Source organism: Pan paniscus, chromosome 20, assembly GCF_029289425.2.
Source record: "Pan paniscus chromosome 20, NHGRI_mPanPan1-v2.0_pri, whole genome shotgun sequence".
In the NCBI taxonomy this organism is placed as follows: domain Eukaryota; kingdom Metazoa; phylum Chordata; class Mammalia; order Primates; family Hominidae; genus Pan; species Pan paniscus.
In genome coordinates this window covers 7,101,277-7,122,614 of record NC_073269.2, presented here as the reverse complement: position 1 = coordinate 7,122,614, position 21,338 = coordinate 7,101,277, and the positions used below count along the sequence as shown (strand labels likewise).

General features: G+C 58.0%; 2 protein-coding genes across 4 annotated transcripts; one reads left to right on the top strand and one right to left on the bottom strand.

The window, feature by feature from the left end:
• Nucleotides 1-462: 462 nt before the first annotated feature.
• On the bottom strand, nucleotides 463-6,798 carry LOC117977041 (uncharacterized). Of its 2 annotated transcripts, XM_063600754.1 has the most exons (4): nucleotides 5,273-6,798; nucleotides 1,873-1,930; nucleotides 862-1,289; nucleotides 463-599 (listed from the first exon to the last, which is right to left on the bottom strand). In XM_063600754.1, exons 1-4 carry the CDS (start codon nucleotides 5,302-5,304, stop codon nucleotides 596-598), a joined length of 522 nt encoding a protein of 173 aa, XP_063456824.1. In that variant the 5' UTR covers nucleotides 5,305-6,798; the 3' UTR covers nucleotides 463-595. The 2 variants fall into 2 exon arrangements, with proteins under 2 accessions (XP_063456824.1, XP_063456823.1); XM_063600753.1 differs by lacking the exon at nucleotides 1,873-1,930.
• A 69-nt stretch (nucleotides 6,799-6,867) lies between these two features.
• DIRAS1 (DIRAS family GTPase 1) lies at nucleotides 6,868-13,730 on the top strand. 2 transcript variants are annotated; one of them, XM_034945856.3, is made up of 3 exons: nucleotides 6,897-6,991; nucleotides 8,821-8,918; nucleotides 10,419-13,730. In XM_034945856.3, exon 3 carries the CDS (start codon nucleotides 10,488-10,490, stop codon nucleotides 11,082-11,084), a length of 597 nt encoding a protein of 198 aa, XP_034801747.1. In that variant the 5' UTR covers nucleotides 6,897-6,991; nucleotides 8,821-8,918; nucleotides 10,419-10,487; the 3' UTR covers nucleotides 11,085-13,730. The 2 variants fall into 2 exon arrangements, with proteins under 2 accessions (XP_034801746.1, XP_034801747.1); XM_034945855.3 differs by lacking the exon at nucleotides 8,821-8,918 and having other exon boundaries at nucleotides 6,868-6,991.
• Nucleotides 13,731-21,338: the final 7,608 nt, after the last annotated feature.

Here is a 21,338-nt window from a genome sequence, read left to right as displayed (position 1 = left end):
GGCGAAACCCCGTCTCTACTAAAAATACAAAAATCAGCTGGGTGTGGTGGCAGGTGCCTGTAATCCCAGTAACTTGGGAGGCTGAGGCAGGAGAATCGCTTGAACCTGGGAGGCAGAGGTTGCAGTGAGCCGAGATCGCACTACTGCCCTCCAGCCTGGGCGACAGAGCAAGACTTGGTCTCAAAAACACACATAAAAAACCAAAACTCCAAGCGCAGAGCACCCAGTGCCATCTTCGTCCGAATGCAGCACTCCTGGCTGGGTCACGGCCACCCCTAGGCCCATGCCTGGCCAGGGGCTTGTCTTGTCTATGACCAGGCAGGTCACAGGCGGGAGGGACCCAGGTCAGGCTCAGCTGCTGCCCCACCGGAAACAGACCCAGCAGCCTTGCCTAGACCCCAGGCGGGTCCAGGTTTTTCTATTGGGACAGAGAGGGTGGGCCAGGATGGGGGCGTCTCTCAGCTCTGCAAGCTGGAGAATTAACTCCGGGACTTGAGCTCGGGGTCCCCGCTGGGCGCAGGCGTGGGCTTCAGTGGGAAGGAAGCCCCTCGTTGGGTTCTCAGCACGGACAGCTGGATGGCATCGCTGGATTCCCTCACCTGGATCCGGAGACAAAAGGGGAGAAAACGATGAGGCAGCGCCCAGGCCTGCGGGGTTGAGTCAGCCGTAATAACAGCCCGTTGGCCCTACGTGTCTGTTGTTTGCATTTCTGTTGCACAAGTTATTAGCTCGGGGCGGGGCGGGACGGGGAGGTCGGTGGTAGATGGGACGGTGTCTCCCAGCCCTTGGCACCATCAGACTGTCCTGGCCAGCAGCTCTGGACCCTCTGCCCCACCGGGAAGAGAGGGGGCTGCGTCCCACCTGTTCCAGATGCCAGCCTGCACGCAGCTTGTGCCCTGAGCTGTGTCTGCTTTTGGGACAGCCGGTGAGCAGCCTGTCACCAATAAAGACTCCTCGGCCTTCACCTCGATGCTCGGAGGCTGCCCCAGCCTTTCCAGGGTCCCCCTGCAGGTGGCAAGGAGGCGGAGGCTCCCGAAGGTAGAGGAGTCACCTCCCTTTCGAGGGAGCACAGGCTGCTGCAGGATGTGGGGGCTTGTCTGGAAGACCCCAGAACTCTTCTCCTGGCTGTCGGGTGCTGAGGCCAGACGGGGCTGGAGTGGGAAGATGCCCCCACCTCTCTCCCTGCCACCCCTCAGGCCTCGCGGCTCGGCACCTGCAACCCCTCGGGGCAGTGACACAGCTGGCCTCGGTGTCCTGGCGGAGGGCAGGAGTGATGGCGGGTTGCGGTCCTGTAGGGTGAGAATCGGGTTAGACGAGCGAGCGCTTCAGAGCCGGGGAGCTGCACGCGGAGGGGAGGGAGTGGCCAGCGCTGCGTCGGGCTTCTCCACGAAGAGGCGAGCGGGCTGGCTGGGCTTCCGTCTCAGCTAGTGGAGGTCCAGCCAGACCCAGGCTAGATGAGCTGGCCCCCAGAACAGGCTTCTGCACCTCGGCTTTGTGGACATCTGGGGCCATCCTGTGCCTTGTGGGAAGCTGAGCTGCAGCCCTGGCTCTGGGGTGAGGCCTGAGAACTTGCATGCCACCGAGTTCCCAGGCAACGCTGGCCATGCTGGGGTGGGCAAAGTTTGAGACGCATGGACCCCTCCAGGGTCTCTGCCTGTGGGCACTGTGGACACTGGGGCCAGATAGTTCTCTGGGGTGGGGCTGTCCTGGGCACTGCAGGGTGCTGAGCAGTATCCCTGGCCTCCACCCACTCCATGCCAGGCGCACCCACAGCTGTGAGAACCACAGACGTTCCCATCTAGTGCCCAGTCTCCCCTTGGGACACAATCACCCCCCCGTGGGAACTGCTGCCCCAGAACTAAGGCGGCTCACATTCTGGAGAGGGAGCCGACGCCAGCATGTTAGGCAGTACCAGGTAGCAGTAAAGGCCCTGAAAAGAATCGGGACACGGTGAGAGACGGCAAAAGGAGATGATTTTAGTTCTGTGGTCTCCTCAGGAGCAGTCTCTGGGGTGACGTGAGGGGGACTGGAGGAAGTCAGTGAGAAGGAGATGGGGGAGAGAGAGCTCGTCTGGCTGAGGCAGCAGCATGTGCAAAGGCCCTGGGGCCTCTCTGTAGTTCTCAGCCTTTTTTCTCTGATGATCAGAGTGGCTTCTTCTCTCTAAGAAGACCCAGGCGTTACCGGAGTTTATCCTGCCAATGCTAAAGATTCAGTAACCCCACTCCTCAGAGGTGGTGATGAAACAGCACCCTGGCCAGGCGCGGTGGCTCACGCCTGTCATCCCAGCTCTTTGGGAGGCCGAGGCGGACGGATCACCTGAGGTCAGGAGTTCCAGACCAGCCTGGGCAACATGGTGAAACTCCATCTCTACTAAAAGTATAAAAATTAGCCGGGTGTGGCGGTGGGCGCCTGTAATCCCAGCTACTTGGGAGGCTGAGGCAGGGGAGTTGCTTGAACCCGGGAGGTGGAGGTTGCAGTGAGCCAAGATCACACCACTGCACTCCAGTCTGGGTGACAGAGCGAGACTCTGTCTAAAAACAAACACAAAAAATCATAGCACCCTGATGTTAGAGAGGAACCCAATGCTGACTCTAGGGGCCAGGCAGGGTGAGGCGTGGGTCTTCCATGGTGGCCTGGGGGCTGGGGGAGCAGCGGTGAGCAGCTCTGCAGATGCCGAAGGGCAAAAACAAACAAACCAACAACAAAAAAAATGGGCTTGGGGATGCCAGCCTGTTCATCTTTGAAGGCAAACTGGTTTTTGACAAATGGTCTCTGTATTTTAAAATATTGATGCCACCAGCCTGGGCAGTATAGTAAGACCTTATCTCTACAGAATTTTTTTTTTTTTGGAGACAGAGTCTTGCTCTGTCGCCCAGGCTGGAGTACAATGGCGCGATCTCGGCTCACTGCGACCTGTGCCTCCCGGGTTCAAGCGATTCTCCTGCCTGGGCCTCCTGAGTAGCTGGGTTTACAGGCGCCCGCCAGCACTCCTGGCTAATTTTTGTATTTTTAGTAGAGACAGGGTTTCACCATATTGGTCAGGCTGGTCTCAAACTCCTGACCTCATGATCCGCCCACCTCAGCCTCCCAAACTGCTGGGATTACAGGCGTAAGCCACTGCGCCCAGCCCAGAATTTTTTTTTTTTTTTTTTAAGACAGAGTCTTGCTCTGTTGCCCAGGCTGGAGTACAGTGGTGTGATCTCAGCTCACTGCAACCTCCGCCTCCCAGGTTCAAGTGATTATCCTGCCTCAGCCTCCCAAGTAGCTGGGATTACAGGTGCAAGCCACCACATTGGGCTCATTTTTTATATTTTTAGTAGAGACGGGGTTTCACCATGTTGGCCAGGCTGGTCTTGAACTCCTGACCTCGTGTGATCCACCCACCTCAGCCTCCCAAAGTGCAGGGATTACAGGCATGAGCCATCGTGCCCGGCCCAGAAAAATTTTTTAAAATTAGCTGGGCCTGGTGGTGTGTGCCTGTAGTCCCAGCTACTCAGGCGGCTGAGGAGGAAGGATTGCTTGAGCCCAGAAAGTGAAGGCTGCAGTGAGCTGTGACCTCACCACGCACTCCAGCTTAGGTGGCGGAGTGAGACCCTGTCTCGATAGATAGATAGATAACTTATCTAGCATCTAGTAGATGATTGATAGATAAGTAGATGATTGATAGATGATTGATAGATAATAGATGACGAATAGATGACAGATGATTGATAGATAATAGGTAAATGATTAATAAATGATAGATGATAGATTATTGATAGGTGATAGATTATTGCTAGATGATAGATGATTAATAGATAACAGATGATTGATTAATTGATAGATGACAGATAGATGATTGATAGATGATAGGTGGTAGATTGATTGACTGATTGATTGACAGATGCTAAACTTGAAAAGCAACTGTGTGGCTGAGCCCCTGGGGTGACTCTGCCCCCTGAGGCCAGGATGTGCAACCTCGGCTTTGCCCACATGGTCCAGAGACCACTGAAGAGAGCTGAGGCCGGACCCCACTGCCCTCCTCTCCAAAGGCTAGCCGGGGCTCAGTGAGGCCCACGTGGCCCTGGTCAGGGCAGCAGGGTGAGGAGAGCGGTCGTGGAGCTGCAGGGCCGGGTGAGGAGCCGGACATTGCAGATGAACGCCGTCCCTTGCTGTTCTGCTGAAAGGAGATCTGTAAGGCAGGACGGGCCGAGTGTCCCCAGGACAAGACTGCAGATAGCCAGGGACAGGGCAAGAGGATCACAAGGGGGTGGCCGTCCATCCCCAGCAGGCTGGGCTATGGCTTCAGAGCCTGATGGATCCGGACCGACCTCTTCCCCACTAGGCCACTGTGGGCGAGCCGCTTCCCTTCTCTGAGCAGCATTTCCAGATGGGAGCAGGGACAGTGGCCTTGTACAGACTGCTGAGGGCCCAGCACCCACTACACTGGCACTTTGTGTTTGCAGGACCCATGCAGACTGCCCCGGTGGGTTTCACCCTGGGGACTCAACGTGGACGCCTGTGGATCCTGCCCAGCTCGCGAGCTGGAGAGGTTGACAGGTCCTCTTCTCTTTGGCAAAGATGCAGCCGGACTCAGTCCTCCTCGCCCACCTCTGTGCCTCTCAGGACGCCGAGGGACTCTCCAAAGAGGGACTCGGCTATGAGAGGCAGCAGGGAACCCAGGAAACTCCAGTGCCAGCCCCGGCTTGCTCAGTGCCCCAGTGTGCAAGTGCCCTGGCCCCTGAGATTTGGATCACAGACCTTTCCATGGAGAGGCAGAGCTGGGGCGCCCACCCACCCCCACTCACAAAGGCCAGGCGGAACCCTCTGCTCCCCGGCCCACCATGGGGGAGAAGCTCCTGCTGTCCTAGTTTGGGTGCTCGGAAGAGCTCACTGCCATCTGTGGCCTGGGCACCGCGGGCCATGTGTGGAGACCCCGTTCCTCAGGGACAGCGAGGAGGGGAACAGGGCCTGGCCTCGCCGGCTCATGCGGCCCACAGTCTGGCCTGGGAGCTATAAATAGCAGCCGCAGCGTGGAGTTACCGCCCTGCCCACTCTCCTACGCATGAGTCAGCCTGCCCCGGCCTGAGCTGGTGCCCGGAGGAAACAGGGAGCCGGCCCGACGCCCTGCCCCACGCTGGTGGGTCACTCAGGAGACGAAGGCAGGCAGGCGGACTGGGAAGGGGCAGGGCTGCCGTTTGAGTGCTTGGGTGCCCAGCAGCCCCGTGTAGGTGGGCACCCTGCCCATGTGTTCCCAGCAACTCTACAGGCGGGCAACAGTGACGTCACTCACAGATGGGGGAACCGATGCTTGAGAAGGCACATCCCTGCAGACAGCCACGTAGAGCAGAAGCTGGGATTTGTCTGCCCTCAGGGCTGTCTCCATCTCCTGCTGAGGGCACCCCCAGATGAGGGTCAGGGGCCGGGCCATGCTCTGAGGTGCTCCCGCGGGGCTGGGGTCAGGGTGGGAGGGAGGTGCACGCCAGGAGCACTCAGGCCGGGCCATGGATGCCAGGCTGAGAAGCTGGACCTTGACCTGGGAGAAGGGAGCCATGGGTGGCGTTAGAGCAGGGGAGGCCCATGTTCCAGTTGGAGCATTGAGTGGCAGAGTGGAAGGAGGGCTGGAGGAAGGGGTCTGGAGGCCAGGAGGGGGAGTGGGGTCAAATCAGGGAGAAATAGAGCTCTTTGAGCCCCAAAGCCGCATGAACCTCAGTGCCCCAGCCTCAGTGGCAACAGGAGAGGGGACTGAGTGGTCTTGGGGGCAGTGCCAAGTCTCCGCAGAGGCAGATGGGCCCACCTCATCCAGGGCCATGGAAATGGTGGGTCATGGAGAACCCAGGAGCTGAGGGCCCAAGGGGTTCCCCGGGCTGCAGCACCTGCTCACAGGCCTGGTGATGGGGAGCTCACCACCTTCCAGACCAGCCTCTCACCCACTGATGGCTCTGACTCTGGAGAGACCCCTGTGGGTCCCAGAGTTGGCCTCTCTACCAAGGGGCGCCTTCCTCTGACAGCCTTGCGGCCTGGGACTGTCCCGCACCCACCCCTGAGAGCACCTTCTGGCCTGGTCACTAGACCCCAAAGTCCAGTCTCCTCTGGGATCTGCCCGATGAGGCCAAAAGGAACCTCGGCCTCCCGGTCTCCAAAATGGAGGTGGAGCCATGGTCTCTTGTGGACACACAGACGCATCAGAAAAGCCAGTGCTCCCCTAAGATGCCTCCTGTTGGGGGAACACAAACATTTTCCTAACCGAAAACGGCAAACCCATCCTCTGCAGAGCAGCGCCAGCCCCCTTTGCTCACCCCCCCACCTCCCTAGGCCTGACTGCCATATGCTGCCTCCGCCTCCACAAAACCAGCCCTACAGAGCGCTGAGTCCGCTTCTGCCCCCATCCCGCCCCTGCCCAGGCCCCTGGGATGGGTGGGCCTCCAGGTGCACCCCATTGACCTGAACCCTCCCGCCTCTGCCCGCTTCTAAACCTGTTCATTGATTGTTGATTATCGACTTACTCATTTCACAACGCACCCCTCTGATTCCCCGCCCTGCGTGTGACCGGGCCCCAGCCGGCCTCAGGGGTCCCATTCTGCACCCCCTTTATCCGCATTTCTGCCAAAGCCCCCCACCCCCGGCTGGACTCTGCTCCTCCCAAGCCGGGCTCCTGGCCCCCACTCGGGGTTTCCCGGGAAGCGGCCCCAGCTCCCACCCCGAGGGAGGGAGCGCGCAGGTGGCCACGTGGCAGGGCGGGGGTCCCGGATCCTGGCGACCTCTCCCACCCCGGGCGCGGGCAGGGGTCCCGCGTGGGGCGGCGGTGACCTTGGCCGGGCGGCGCGCGGGCCCCGTGGGCGCGGGTCCCCGGGGCGGGGCGGGGCGGGGCGGGGCGGAGCGCGGGGCCCGGCGGGCGGGGACGGCGCGGGCGCGACTGCGGCGGCTCGGGCGGGCGGGGGGCGGCGGCGCCAGCGGACACCGGAGCGGGCAGGAGCAGCGGCCGCGGCGCCGCAGGGACCAGAGGGCCCAGGTAGGCGGCCCGGGGCGGGGAGGGGGTCCCTGTGCAGCCCCCAGCCGGCCGTCCTCCCCGCCGCGCGTCCCTCCTTTGTCCCGGCCCCACCCTCCCGGGCCTTGGGGCCGGGCCCTTCCCCGCGTGGCTCCAGGGCCCCTCGCCGGGCGTCCCCCGTCCCTTCCCGCCGGGCCCGGCCGGCCCCTCCGCGCTCACCTTGGACAGCTCCCGGCCGCCTCCCCTCCCCCACCCGGAGGGCGCCCCCCTGCCGAGGCCGCCCCACCGAGGCCCACCCCGCCGCCCCTCTCCGCATTGGTCCCCTCGGGCAGGGCCTCCTCCCTCCTGCAGCCGCCTTCCTCGCCCTCCGCCCCGCTGCCCAGCCAAGCCCCTCCCTCCGCGCCCCCTCCCCGGGGTGGGCTCCTCCTCTCCACCACTGAGGTCCCCCTGAGTCAAGGGTCGCCCCTGGGCTGGCCCCGCTCTGTGCCTCTGCGCCCTCGGGCCCCCTAGAGCAGGCCCTTTCTCCATCAAAGCCCTCACCGGCCAGGCGGCCCTGGGTCAGACCCCCGCCCCACCCTTGGTCAGGCGTGACCCCCGCTAGACCCCTGGGTCGCGGCTCTCTCTGCTTTCCTGACCCTGAGCTTTGCTTTGACACCCCCGCCCCCACCAACCACGCCGTGCCCGGCCGGGAGCCGGGCTTCAGGGACCCAGGGCTGGGGTAGATTGGCCCTGCCTGGACGTCTGGGGGTGGGCTGCCCCGCACAGGCGGGAAACCCCAGGAGTCTAGCCAAGCAGGGTGGGCTTCCAGCCCCGCTGTGCGCCTCCACCCCCCTGCTCTGTGACCTTGAGCCAGCCCCTCCTGCTCCTGCCTCGGTGCCCACAACCCCCTCCCTCCACCCGCACCCCCCAGGCGGTGGAGGTGGGAAGTGGCGTGGGCTTCGGGGCTGTTGAGTGCAAGCGCCTTTCTGGTCAGGGATTCCAGACCCAGCGGGGAGGACAGTACTGCTCATGGGGGCTGGAGCTTCAGTGCCCGCAGCAAGGCAAAGGCTGGATCTGGGTCCACAGAACCCATGGCCATTAGGACCCCAGGCCGGTCTTGGTGGCGTCTTTCTGCACAGCAGCGTGCCCGCCTCTCAGGGCGCCCACCCAGGAAAGGGCAGGGTCTGCAGCGCAGGCCGCCTCCCCCCCCCCAAAACAGCACCCCCAGCCTCCTCCGAATGCCGAGAAATTACTATGCATGTAGTCCACAAACCCAGCAGCCAATCACATGAGTTGGCATTGCCGAGGCGCCCAGAAGTTTGCCTGGCTCATCACAACTGGGGACTGTGTCAGCTGGCGCTTTCATCAGCCTCTTTTCTTTTCCTGGCAAATCTGTTACCCTTGATAATCCAGAAGGTGCCTTTGCAACCAACAGGCACAGCCAAGTGCCCTGCCCACCGGCCCTGAGCCCTTGTGACTGTGATCACAATTGTGATCGGGGTCTCCGCTGTACAGGGCACTGCCTAGGGCCTTTCTCCACCTTGTCACCTTACTTGTCCCAACAGTGGCTCACATTTCACAGAAGAGAAAACGGAGGCTTAGGGACTTGAATTTGCCTGTTTAGGTTCAAACCACTGACACCCGGGGAACCTCTGGACCCTCCCCATAAACACACCCCCACCCCCAGTGCAGCAGGTAGAAACTGGTTCCTCCTCCTCTCCCACTGTAGACCACCTTGCTGGGGAACACTCCCCCCCCCGCCCCCCACCCCTGCCCCAGAGCCTGGAAGGAGGAAGGGGAGGGGAGGACATCAATTCTGGAGATAAGCCACCCGCCCTCCCCCCAGCGTTCTTCCCCCACCTCCATCATTTCAGGATCTGCTGTGCTGTGTGACCTCCTCAGGCTGCTGGACCTCTCTGAGCCCAAGAGAGAAGAGAGGGGCTAAGAGGTGCCCCTCCCAGGAAGTGCTATTGTAAGGATCCGTCAGACCTGAACGGGAGGGGCTAGGGCACACCAGGCCATAGTTTGATTTTAGAGTTTAGGGAGTGGGGATTTTCCCGTTCAGCTTCTGGATTTTGTATTTTTGTCTCCCACCTGGGCTGCAAGACCCTTCCTCCCTGGGGCGGCTATTGGGAATCAGTGCCCTGATTTGCAAATTGTGGTTCTCAGATTCCCAGCCTCAGGATCCCATTTATGGCAGGTGAGGAGAGCAGGCTTGTAATACAATTTCCAGCTGGATGCGGTGTCTCACACCTGGAATCCCAGCACTTTGGGAGCCTGAGGCGAGAGGAGCACCTGAGGTCAGGAGTTCAAGACCAGCCTGGCCAACATGGCGAAACCCCGTCTCTACTGAAAATACAAAAATTAGCCGGGTGTGGTGGTGCACGCCTGTAATCCCAGCTACTCTGGAGGCTGAGGCAGGAGAATTGCTTGAACCGAGGAGGCAGAGGTTGCAGTGAGCCAAGGTTGCACCACTGAACTCCAACCTGGGCAACAGAGCAAGACTTGGTTTTTAAAAAAATAAGAAGGCCAGGTGCAGTGGCTCACGCCTGTAACCCCAGCACTTTGGGAGGCCGAGGTGGGTGGATCACCTGAGGTCAGGAGTTCAAGACCTGCCTGACCACCATGGAGAAACCCTGCCTCTACTAAAAATATAAAATTAGCCGGGCTTTGTGGTGCATGCCTGTAATCCTAGCTACTTGGGAGGCTGAGGCAGGAGAATAGCTTGAACCCGGGAGGTGGAGGTTGCGGCGAGCCAAGATTGTGCCATTGCACTCCAGCCTGGGCAGCAAGAGCAAAACTCTGTCTAAAAATAAATAAATGAGAAGAATAAAATAAAATACGAGTTCCCAGGGCCGTTGCCCTGGCCGACCGATTCATCACACCTAGGGCTGCGGCCCTGACATATGCATCTTAAACACCCGACCATGTGCAGCTTCCATGAGGATTAGCCATCTCTAGGTTGGCGGAAGAGCAGGGGACCCATGGTTGTTGGAGACGGGCACCGTTTGAGCCACCAAACAGGCTCAGGGTGGCATGATGGCTCAGCAGGGTCTCAGAGCCAGGCAGGTGTGGAGCGAGAGGTGGAAGCCAGGCCTGCTAGCTTCCAGGGGCCCCTGCCACGCTGGGAAGAGAGGGGGAAGCCGGCACAGGCTGGAAGGGACACCCACACCCAGGGAAGGAGTTTCGTGGGCATCCCGGCGTCTCCCACGCCTCTCCTAGCTCAGCGTCCCCCGGGGAAGCTCAGGCCCCAGATTTTGTTAGGGAGAAGTAAGCAAAGGGTGTTGGCTGTGCGCCCGCCTGTGGGACGGAACTGCAAAGTCAGCCACAAGCAAATGGGCCTTTTCAGGAGGCAGGAGGCACGGCAGCCACCTCCTCTGAGAAGCCGCCATGTCCTCCTCCCTCCCCGGGGCGTGGGGCTGTCCCCTCAAGCCTGGGTGGCCTTTGACGTCTGACCCTCCTCTCCGCACAGGCTCGGTCTGGGGTTCTTGCAGCTGGCACCAGCCCTCCCGGCCCCGGCCGCCCACCCGCCGCGGGGAAGATGCCGGAACAGAGTAACGATTACCGCGTGGTGGTGTTCGGGGCGGGCGGCGTGGGCAAGAGCTCGCTGGTGCTGCGCTTTGTGAAGGGCACGTTCCGCGACACCTACATCCCCACCATCGAGGACACCTACCGGCAGGTGATCAGCTGCGACAAGAGTGTGTGCACGCTGCAGATCACAGACACCACCGGCAGCCACCAGTTCCCGGCCATGCAGCGCCTGTCCATCTCCAAGGGCCACGCCTTCATCCTGGTGTTCTCTGTCACCAGCAAGCAGTCGCTGGAGGAGCTGGGGCCCATCTACAAGCTCATCGTGCAGATCAAGGGCAGCGTGGAGGACATCCCCGTGATGCTCGTGGGCAACAAGTGCGACGAGACGCAGCGGGAGGTGGACACGCGCGAGGCGCAGGCGGTGGCCCAGGAGTGGAAGTGCGCTTTCATGGAGACCTCGGCCAAGATGAACTACAACGTCAAGGAGCTCTTCCAGGAGCTGCTGACGCTGGAGACGCGCCGGAACATGAGCCTCAACATCGACGGCAAGCGCTCCGGGAAGCAGAAGAGGACAGACCGCGTCAAGGGCAAATGCACCCTCATGTGAGCCCGGAACGCCCGCCTGCCCGCCGCCCACCCCCACTGGCCCCCGCTGCCTCCCCCAACACCGACACCCTCCTCGGCCTCCTCCTCTTCTCTCATCCTTCCTCCGACACCTCGGCTGGGGAAACCGAGGCCACCCCCCCTCCACTGCCCCTGCCCACCCCGAGGCAGGGCTGGGGCTTTTCTTCCTCCCCTGCTCTCTCTCCACCCTCCTGTTCTGTCTGTACCCTCCAAAACCAAGAGCCGGAGGTGGCCCCCTTGTCCTGCAGATGGGAAAACAGGATGGGGAGCTGGCAAGAGGAGCTGCTTGTTCCCACCAGGACCAGAGGAGGCTGCGTTTCCCCATCTCCATCTCTTTCCCTGGGGTGTCCCCAGCCAGACCTGCGCGTCCTGTCCCTCACATTTGATCACTGTGACCTTCCGGGGGAGGGGGGAGTTGAAAATGCACATCAGCCTCAGATATTTTTTTCTTTTTTCTCCTATTTGGTGTTAACATACACCCAAGCCCACCCGGCCCCTCGTGACCTCTGATCTGTGCCCATTCCTCCGGTTCCAGAACGCACCTCTCTCCTCTGTCTTCACAGCGGGGTGTGGGGCCCGTGGGATGGGCCTCAGGCCACCAGGCAATAACCATAGGGCCTGCAGCAGTGCCCCTGCCAGCCCCGAATCCCACCCCCCGGACCAGCCACATCCACAGCACAACTGCCCCGCTGGAGAGGCACCATGGGCGTGGAAGGGCTTCCCGGACACCGCCCACCCGGGACCCGCCTCTTCCACCAAGACAGAGACGTTAGCAACGCATGGGGGGTGGGGACCTGGGGTGCTCAGGAGGGGGTGCCCGGGGCCCCGGCCAGAGATACATCAATTACACCCCCGTGGGGGGACAGCCGATGGGAGCCAGCACCAGCAGGATCCGAGGGTGCCCCGGACAGAGGTCTGCCCCACCCACTTCCTCCCCACCACCTGTGCCCCAGAGAGCAGGGCCTGCCTGGGAAGGTGGCGTCCTGGAGTCGAGTGTACCTGCAGCCATGAGGTTCTGGGTGTTTTTTGAGAGAGTCTGAGTGACACCACACTCGTGTGACCCCACAGGGTTGTGTCCAACATACACGGAAGTGGCTACGGAATGGTGTATTTGTGCAACCTGGGGTGCACGGATGGGTGACTTGTATCTAAGTGCATCTGCGTGTATACCTGTGTGTGTCTGTCTGGGATGATATGTTTTTGTGGCAGTCTGTGTGTGTAATAGTGGTGTAGGGTATACAGAGAGGTGGGTAGTTGTGGATACCTGTGTGTGGTTGTCAACAAGACTGGATATGTGTGATGTGTCTGTGTGAATCTTTGTGCCTGTTTGAGCATGACTATATTTTGGGGAGTGGGTGATATGGTTTACCTGAGAGCATTTATCTGTAAATATGTTTGTCCTGATTGAGGGACACGATCTGTGTTCCACTCTATAGCAACATGACTCTAGCAATGTGACTTTTGGTCCCAAATCTGTATCAGTCAGCTACTGCTGTGTAACAAATGACCACAAATGTAGCAACCAGAAACAACACAGGCTTATTATCTCATAGATTCTGTGGGTCAAGAGCCTGGGTGCAGGTTGGCTGGGTCCTCTACTTGGGATCTCAAGAGGCTGCCATCAAAGCATTGGCCAGGCAGAGGTCTCATCTGAAGGACTGATCGGGGAAGGATTTGCTTCTTAGAAGCTCATGTGGTTGTTGCAGCATTCAGTTCCTTGCTGTTGCAAGACTGAAGGCCTCTGTTCCTCGCTGGCTGTTGGCTGGAAGCTGCCCTTTGTTCTGTACCATGTGGGTCTCTCCACAGCGGGGCTCAGAGCACGGCAGCTAAGTTAGTGAGGGAAGGTGAGATGGAGGTTTTGGTCTTATTGGGTGTGAGGAAGCAACGTGTGTGTGTGTGTGTGTGTGCGCACACGCTTTTGTGCAGTGAGAGAGAGAGATTGCACACATGTGTCTCTGTAGTCATGTGGTCAGGTGGGACTATGTAGGTAACAGATTGCTCGTGTCTGATTTAGTACAAGCATGTTTGTTTTCCTCTGTGTTCATGTGAGTGTTTACTCAACAAATGTTTACTGGACACACTCAGAGAGAGGGAGTGTGCATACGTGCGTGTGTGTTGCTATCCAGCACGTGGACTGGGCTCCCAGAAGAGCTGGCATTGTGTCTGAGCAGAGCTGGGTCCCCCCAAAACTTGGGCTGGCCCAGGGCCCACCAGCATCTGATGTTGCCTCCTCTCCTGTCCTGGCAGTAGCTTCTGGGTTCTGAAGGTGCTGGAGAGAGTGAGGCTGGGTAGGGGTCTGCGGCCCTTTCTCAGGGACACACCCTGATAGCACAATCTCCTTGGGGCCCTGCCCACCTCCAGGCCTCTCCCACCTCAGGCCCTGCCCGACCCTGGGGAGAGAGGGGATCTGCAATACGAGGGGGCCCGAGCCTGCCCTGGCTGCTGGCCCATCCTGCCTGGGCATCCCTGGTGCCGGGGACTGTGCCAGGCCATGCTTGCTGTGACACCGCCCCTGCCCCCTCTCCCCCCGCATGTGGGTGCCCCCACTCCCCCATCGTGGGGTCTGTGTAGCCTTTGCTCTAGACATAGTCTTCCTGCAATAAAAAAGTGGATCCTGAATTCCCCATCAGCATGGCGCCCTGTCTCTGTGGTGGGTGTGGGGTGTCAGCTCACCGCCTGTAAAGGATCAAGAAGGGTGGGGAGGTGCAGGATGGGGTGAAGGGTGAAGGAGGTGATGGGTGTAGGGAGTGAGGGATGGGATGAAGGGTGGAGGAGGTGGTGGGTGTAGGAAGTGAGGGATGGGAGGAAGGGTGGAGGAGGTGGTGGGTGGAGGAAGTGAGGGATGGGATGAAGGGTGGAGGAGGTGATGGGTGTAGGAAGTGAGGGATGGGGTGAAGGGTGGAGGAGGTGGTGGGTGGAGGAAGTGAGGGATGGGATGAAGGGTGGAGGAGGTGATGGGTGTAGGAAGTGAGGGATGGGGTGAAGGGTGGAGGAGGTGGTGGGTGGAGGAAGTGAGGGATGGGATGAAGGGTGGAGGATGTGATGGGTGGAGGAAGTGAGGGATGGGATGAAGGATGGAGGAGGTGGTGGGTGTAGGAAGTGAGGGATGGGGTGAAGGGTGGAGGAGGTGGTGGGTGGAGGAAGTGAGGGATGGGATGAAGGGTGGAGGAGGTGGTGGGTGGAGGAAGTGAGGGATGGGGTGAAGGGTGGAGGAGGTGGTGAGTGTAGGAAGTGAGGGATGGGATGAAGGGTGGAGGAGGTGGTGGGTGTAGGAAGTGAGGGATGGGATGAAGGGTGGAGGAGGTGGTGGGTGTAGGAAGTGAGGGATGGGATGAAGGGTGGAGGAGGTGGTGGGTGTAGGAAGTGAGGGATGGGATGAAGGGTGGAGGAGGTGGTGGGTGTAGGAAGTGAGGGATGGGGTGAAGGGTGGAGGAGGTGGTGGGTGGAGGAAGTGAGGGATGGGATGAAGGGTGGAGGAGGTGGTGGGTGTAGGAAGTGAGGGATGGGGTGAAGGGTGGAGGAGGTGATGGGTGGAGGAAGTGAGGGATGGGGATGAAGGGTGGAGGAGGTGGTGGGTGTAGGAAGTGAGGGATGGGATGAAGGGTGGAGGAGGTGGTGGGTGTAGGAAGTGAGGGATGGGATGAAGGGTGGAGGAGGTGGTGGGTGTAGGAAGTGAGGGATGGGATGAAGGGTGGAGGAGGTGGTGGGTGTAGGAAGTGAGGGATGGGGTGAAGGGTGGAGGAGGTGATGGGTGGAGGAAGTGAGGGATGGGATGAAGGGTGGAGGAGGTGGTGGGTGTAGGAAGTGAGGGATGGGGTGAAGGGTGGAGGAGGTGGTGAGTGTAGGAAGTGAGGGATGGGATGAAGGGTGGAGGAGGTGGTGGGTGTAGGAAGTGAGGGATGGGGTGAAGGGTGGAGGAGGTGATGGGTGGAGGAAGTGAGGGATGGGATGAAGGGTGGAGCAGGTGATGGGTGGAGGAAGTGAGGGATGGGGTGAAGGGTGGAGGAGGTGGTGGGTGGAGGAAGTGAGGGATGGGATGAAGGGTGGAGGAGGTGATGGGTGGAGGAAGTGAGGGATGGGGTGAAGGGTGGAGGAGGTGGTGGGTGTAGGAAGTGAGGGATGGGGTGAAGGGTGGAGGAGGTGATGGGTGGAGGAAGTGAGGGATGGGGTGAAGGGTGGAGGAGGTGGTGGGTGGAGGAAGTGAGGGATGGGGTGAAGGGTGGAGGAGGTGACGGGTGTAGAAGGTGAGGGATGGGATGAAGGGTGGAGGAGGTGGTGGGTGTAGGAAGTGAGGGATGGGATGAAGGGTGGAGCAGGTGATGGGTGGAGGAAGTGAGGGATGGGATGAAGGGTGGAGGAGGTGGTGGGTGGAGGAAGTGAGAGATGGCATGAAGGGTGGAGGAGGCGATGGGTGTAGGAAGTGAGGGATGGGGTGAAGGGTGGAGGAGGTGATGGGTGGAGGAAGTGAGGGATGGGATGAAGGGTGGAGGAGGTGATGGGTGGAGGAAGTGAGGGATGGGATGAAGGGTCGAGGAGGCGATGGGTGGAGGAAGTGAGGGATGGGGTGAAGGGTGGAGGAGGTGATGGGTGGAGGAAGTGAGGGATGGGATGAAGGGTCGAGGAGGCGATGGGTGGAGGAAGTGAGGGATGAGTTGAAGGGTGGAGGAGGTGATGGGTGGAGGAAGTGAGGGATGGGGTGAAGGATGGAGGAGGTGGTCGGTGGAGGAAGTGAGAGATGGCATGAAGGGTGGAGGAGGTGGTGGGTGGAGGAAGTGAGGGATGGGGTGAAGGGTGGAGGAGGTGATGGGTGGAGGAAGTGAGGGATGGGATGAAGGGTGGAGGAGGTGGTGGGTGGAGGAAGTGAGAGATGGCATGAAGGGTGGAGGAGGCGATGGGTGTAGGAAGTGAGGGATGGGGTGAAGGGTGGAGGAGGTGATGGGTGGAGGAAGTGAGGGATGGGATGAAGGGTGGAGGAGGTGATGGGTGGAGGAAGTGAGGGATGGGATGAAGGGTCGAGGAGGCGATGGGTGGAGGAAGTGAGGGATGGGGTGAAGGGTAGAGGAGGTGACAGGTGTAGAAGGTGAGGGATGGGATGAAGGATGGAGGAGGTGGTGGGTGTAGGAAGTGAGGGATGGGATGAAGGATGGAGGAGGTGATGTGTGGAGGAAGTGAGGGATGGGGTGAAGAGTGGAGGAGGGGACCTGTGTAGGAAGTGAAGGGTGGGATGGTGGTGGGTAGGTGGAGGGAGCGGGGTGAGGACATGCAGCAGGGGAGGCAAGGCAGGACCCGTCTGGGACTCTGCTTGGAGATGTCTTTATGTGGCTTTTTTCTAGGGTGTTGGTTTCCAGATTCACTCTGTGCACATTAGCTGGGGACATCCTCCCAGCTGGACTTCCTGTGAACGTGGACAATTTCCTTGCAGGCCCAGTGGCGTTGGGGCAGAGGAGACTGTATTAGTCCATTCTTGCAATGCTATAAAGAAATACCCAGGCCGGGCACGGTGGCTCATGCCTGTAATCCCAGCACTTTGGGAGGCCGAGAAGGGCATATTACCTGAGACCAGAAGTTTGAGACCAGCCTGGCTCACATGGCAAAACCCTGTCTCTACTAAAAATACAAAAAATTAGCTGGGCGTGGTGGCGGGGGTCTGTAATCCCAACTACTCGGGAGGCTGAGGCAGGAGGATCACTTGAACCCGGGAGGCGGAGCTTGCAGTGAGCTGAGATCGTGCCACTGCACTCCAGCCTGGGTGACGAGAATGAAACTCTGTCCAACCCCCCGCCGCCCCACAAAAAGTAAAGAAATACCTGATACAGGTAAATGATAGAGAAAAGAGGTTTAATTGGCTCATAGTTCCACAGCCTGTACAGGAAGCATGGCAGCAGCTGCTTCTGGGAGGCCTCAGGAAACTTACGGTCATGGGGGAAGGCAGAGGGGAGCAGGCAGGTCACTCGGCCGGAGCAGGAGCACAGGGGAGGAGGTGCCATACCGGATCTTGTGAGAACTCTATTATGAGACAGGACTGAGGGGGTGGTGCTAAACCATTCATGAGGATCCACCGTCATGATCCAGTCGCCTCCCATCAGGCACTACCTCCAACACGGGACTACAATTCAACATGAGATTTGGGTGGGGACACAGAGCCAAACCATGTCAGGGGACCTTCCCTGCTTGTCCCATCTGCCAGCCCAGCCCCCACCCCTCACCCCTAACCCAGAGCAGGCTGGGGCAGGGATCTGAGCTGAAGAGGTAAGGCGTTGTTCAGGAACAGACTGGAAGGAAGGAAGAGCTGAGACATCATTCATTCACGTATTCATTGGTTCATTCATTCATTCATCCAGTATGTAAGAGGCACCACTCTATGCCGGGTCCTGCCCTGATGCTGGGGACACAGCAGTGACAGACACCAGCCCCAGAGCCCCCTGCCTGCTCAGAGAGCATAACCCACTGGGGACGATGATTCCCTATGACGAAGTGGATCAAATCATCGCAGACACATGCTCCCTACGCAGAAGATAAACCTGCATCACAGAAGTGACGTGGCTGGGAGTCCCAGGCCTTCTGAGGTCTGACTCAGAAGCCGACGTGTTTGCTGATGTGGGAAGCAGGGGGAGAGGCCAGCTCCAAGGGGACCTGGGACGCAGCACTGGACAGGGGGACCAGCAAAGGTGTCAAAGCAGGAACAGGTGAGGCCTGGCTGGCAGGAGTGGAGGGAGGAGAGGGAGGGTGGCCAGTGAAGTTGAAGGTCACCAGCAGGGGTCAAACAGTGCCTGGTGGGCTGTGGGAAGAGTTTGGACTTTCACAAGAAGGATGCCAGGGGGTTACGGGAACATTTCAGCACTTCCCTCAAGAGACCTCGAGGGCCCCGCTGTACCGTGTACTTACCGCAGCTGGCTGAGGAGGTTGGACAGGCACTAAGAGCCCTATTTTACAAAGGGAGGAACCCACAGGACCTCAGCTTCCCTATCTGTGTAACGTGAATGTATGGTTGGAGTCTGGCTTGCCAGGATCCCAGGAGGCGGGAGACGGCCGTGGTTAGTGATATGTCCTCCAGGTCAGATGTGAAGATGGTGGGATCCCAGCTGCAGCTGCAGGGAGCATAGCACCTGCCTGGGACCCCCTCCTCTATTTCTCCAAGTGACCATGGGTTTTGAGACACCCTCTTTTAAAAATTATTTTTTTTTTGAGACGGAGTCTTGCTGTGTCACCCAGGCTGGAGTGCAGTGGTGTGATCTCGGCTTCAAACAATTCTCCTGCCCCAGCCTCCCGAGTAGCTGGGATTACAGACGCCCACAACCATGCCCGGCTAATTTTTGTGGTTTTAATAGAGATGGGGTTTCACCATGTTGGCCAGGCTGGTCTCAAACTTCTGACCTCAGGTGATCCACCTGCCTTGGCCTCCCAAAGCGCTGGGATTACAGGCATGAGCCACCGTGCCTGGACTTCATTGCAATTTTTAAAACGTTTTATTTATTAATAATTATTGATTCACGGGAAGGTACAAGGAGGTCTGATGCACCCTTCACCCAGCCCCCCAGCTATGTTTACATCTTGCATAACTGCAGTATAACCTCAAAACCAGCACAGTGGAAGGATGCAAGCTTCACTGGATTTGCATGCACTCATCTGAGTGTGTGAGTGTGTGTGTGGTTTATGCAGTTTTATCACACGCATAACTTCCTCTAAACACCGTCACGAGATAATTTTTTTTTTTTTTTGTCAGGGTCTTGCTCCGTCACCCAGGCTGGAATGGTGCAGTGGTGTGAGCACAGCTCACTGCAGCCTCAATCTCTTGGGCTCAAGTGATCCTCCCACCTCAGCGTCCCCCGAGTAACTGAGTAGCTGGGACTACAGACACATGCACGTCACCACATGTGGCTAATTTTCTTTCTTTTTTTTTTTCTTGAGACGGAGTCTGGCTCTGTCGCCCAGGCTGGAGTGCAGTGGTGCGATCTTGGCTCACTGCAAGCTCCGCCTCCCAAGTTCACGCCATTCTCCTGCCTCAGCCTCCCGAGTAGCTGGGACTACAGGCGCCCACCACCACACCCGGCTAATTTTTTGTATTTTTAGTAGAGACGGGTTTCACCGTGTTAGCCAGGATGGTCTCGATCTCCTGACCTCATGATCCTCCCGACCTCATGATCCTCCCGCCTCGGCCTCCCGAAGTGCTGGGATTGCAGGAGTGAGCCAGCACGCCCGGCTAATTTTCTTATATATATATTTGTAGATATGGGGGGGGTCTTGCTATGTTGCCCAGAATGGTCTTGAACTCCTGGGCTCAACGGATCTTCCTGCTTCGGCCTCCCAAAGTGCTGGGATGACAGGTGTAAGCCACTGCACAAACAAGACACTTAAGCGACACCAAAGACTCTCTCGTGATATCCCTCCTAGCCACGCTAGCCACCCTCACTAATGCAATATGTATGTATTTGAGAGTCTTGCTCTATTGCCCAAGCTGGAGTCCAGTGGCATGATCTCTGCTCACTGCAAACTCTACCTGCCAGGTTCAAGCAATTCTCCTGCCTCAGCCTCCCGAGTAGCTGGGATTATAGGCATGCACCGCCATGGCCCAGCTAATTTTTATTTTTTGTATTATTAGTAGAGATGGGGGTCTCACTATGTTGGCCAGTCTGGTCTTGAACTCCTAGCCTCAAGCAATCCTCCCATCTTGGCCTTTCAAAGTGCTGGGATTACAGGCATGAGCCACTGCACCTGGTCCTAATGCAATATTTTTTTAAAAATTGACATGAGTACAAAAAATCTGCATTGAACAAAATTTTAAAGTCCCAAATAAAGACAGCATCCAACATTCCCCCGAGAGCCTCAGGCAAAAGGAAAAATGTGTGCATGTGTACATATACCAAATATTTAAGCATCTTTACATATCTTTCTATTTTTTTGAGACTGTCTCAATTGGTTGCCCAGGCTGGAGTGCAGTGGTGCAGTCTCGGCTCACTGCAACCTCCTCCTTTCCCGTTCAAGCGATTCTCCTGCCTCATCCTTCCGAGTAGCCGGGACTACAGGTGTGTGCCACTGTGCCCATCTAATTTTCTTTTTTCTTTTCTTTTCTTTTTGTTTTTTTTGAGATAGAGTCTTGCTGTGTTGCTAGACTGGAGTGCAATGGCACGTCTCGGCTCACTGCAACCTCCGCCTCCCGGGTTCAAGCGATTCTCCTGCCTCAGCCTCCTGAGTAGCTGGGACTACAGGTGCGTGCCACCACGCCCAGCTAATTTTTGTATTTTTAGTAGAGACGGGGTTTCACCATGTTGGCCAGGATGGTCTCGATCTCTTTTTTTTTTTTTTTTTTTTTTTTTTGAGACGGAGTCTCGCTCTGTGGCCCAGGCTGGAGTGCAGTGGCGCAATCTCGGCTCACTGCAACCTCCGCCTCCCGGGTTCAAGCGATTCTCCTGCCTCAGCCTCCTGAGTAGCTGGGACTACAGGTGCGTGCCACCACGCCCAGCTAATTTTTGTATTTTTAGTAGAGACGGGGTTTCACCGTGTTAGCCAGGATGGTCTCGATCTCCTGACCTCGTGATCCGCCCGCCTCGGCCTCCCAAAGTGCTGGGATTACAAGCGTGAGCCACCGCGCCCGGCCGGTCTCGATCTCTTGATCTCGTGATCCACCTGCCTCGGCCTCTCAAAGTGCTGGGATTACAGGCGTGAGCCACCGCGCCCGGCCCAGCACCTTTGTATATCTGTATGCATTTTTAGTGGTTGATTTTTTCCAGAAGTAGATTTTGAAAATATGACTGATGATTTAGTCGGATTTGCTTCTACTAAAACTAGGACAGTAAAATTATAATAAAGTCTATTTGGACATAAAGAAACTTAATAATAACATTGTAAAAAGACACATGACATTGTGAGTTTGAATACAACATCTTTTCAATCCTTGAATACTTTCAACTGCTTTAGTGTTCTGGAAAAAAATTAACCATTAAAAAATACAGGCTCATGCCTGTAATCCCAGCACTTTGGGAGGCTAAGGCAGGAGAATCACTTGAGCCCAGGAGTTCAAAACCAGCCTGGGCAACCTGGTAAGACCCTATCTCAAAAGAAAACATTAAAAAATATATAACTCTCTGGAAGAATATTTGGCAGTTTCTTCAAGAACAAATCATGCAGCTACCATATGACATAGCGATTGTGGTCCTGGTCATTTATCTCAGAGAAATGATTTATGTTCATACACAAACCCTTACAGGAATGTTAACGGCAGCTTTGTTAGTAAGAGCCA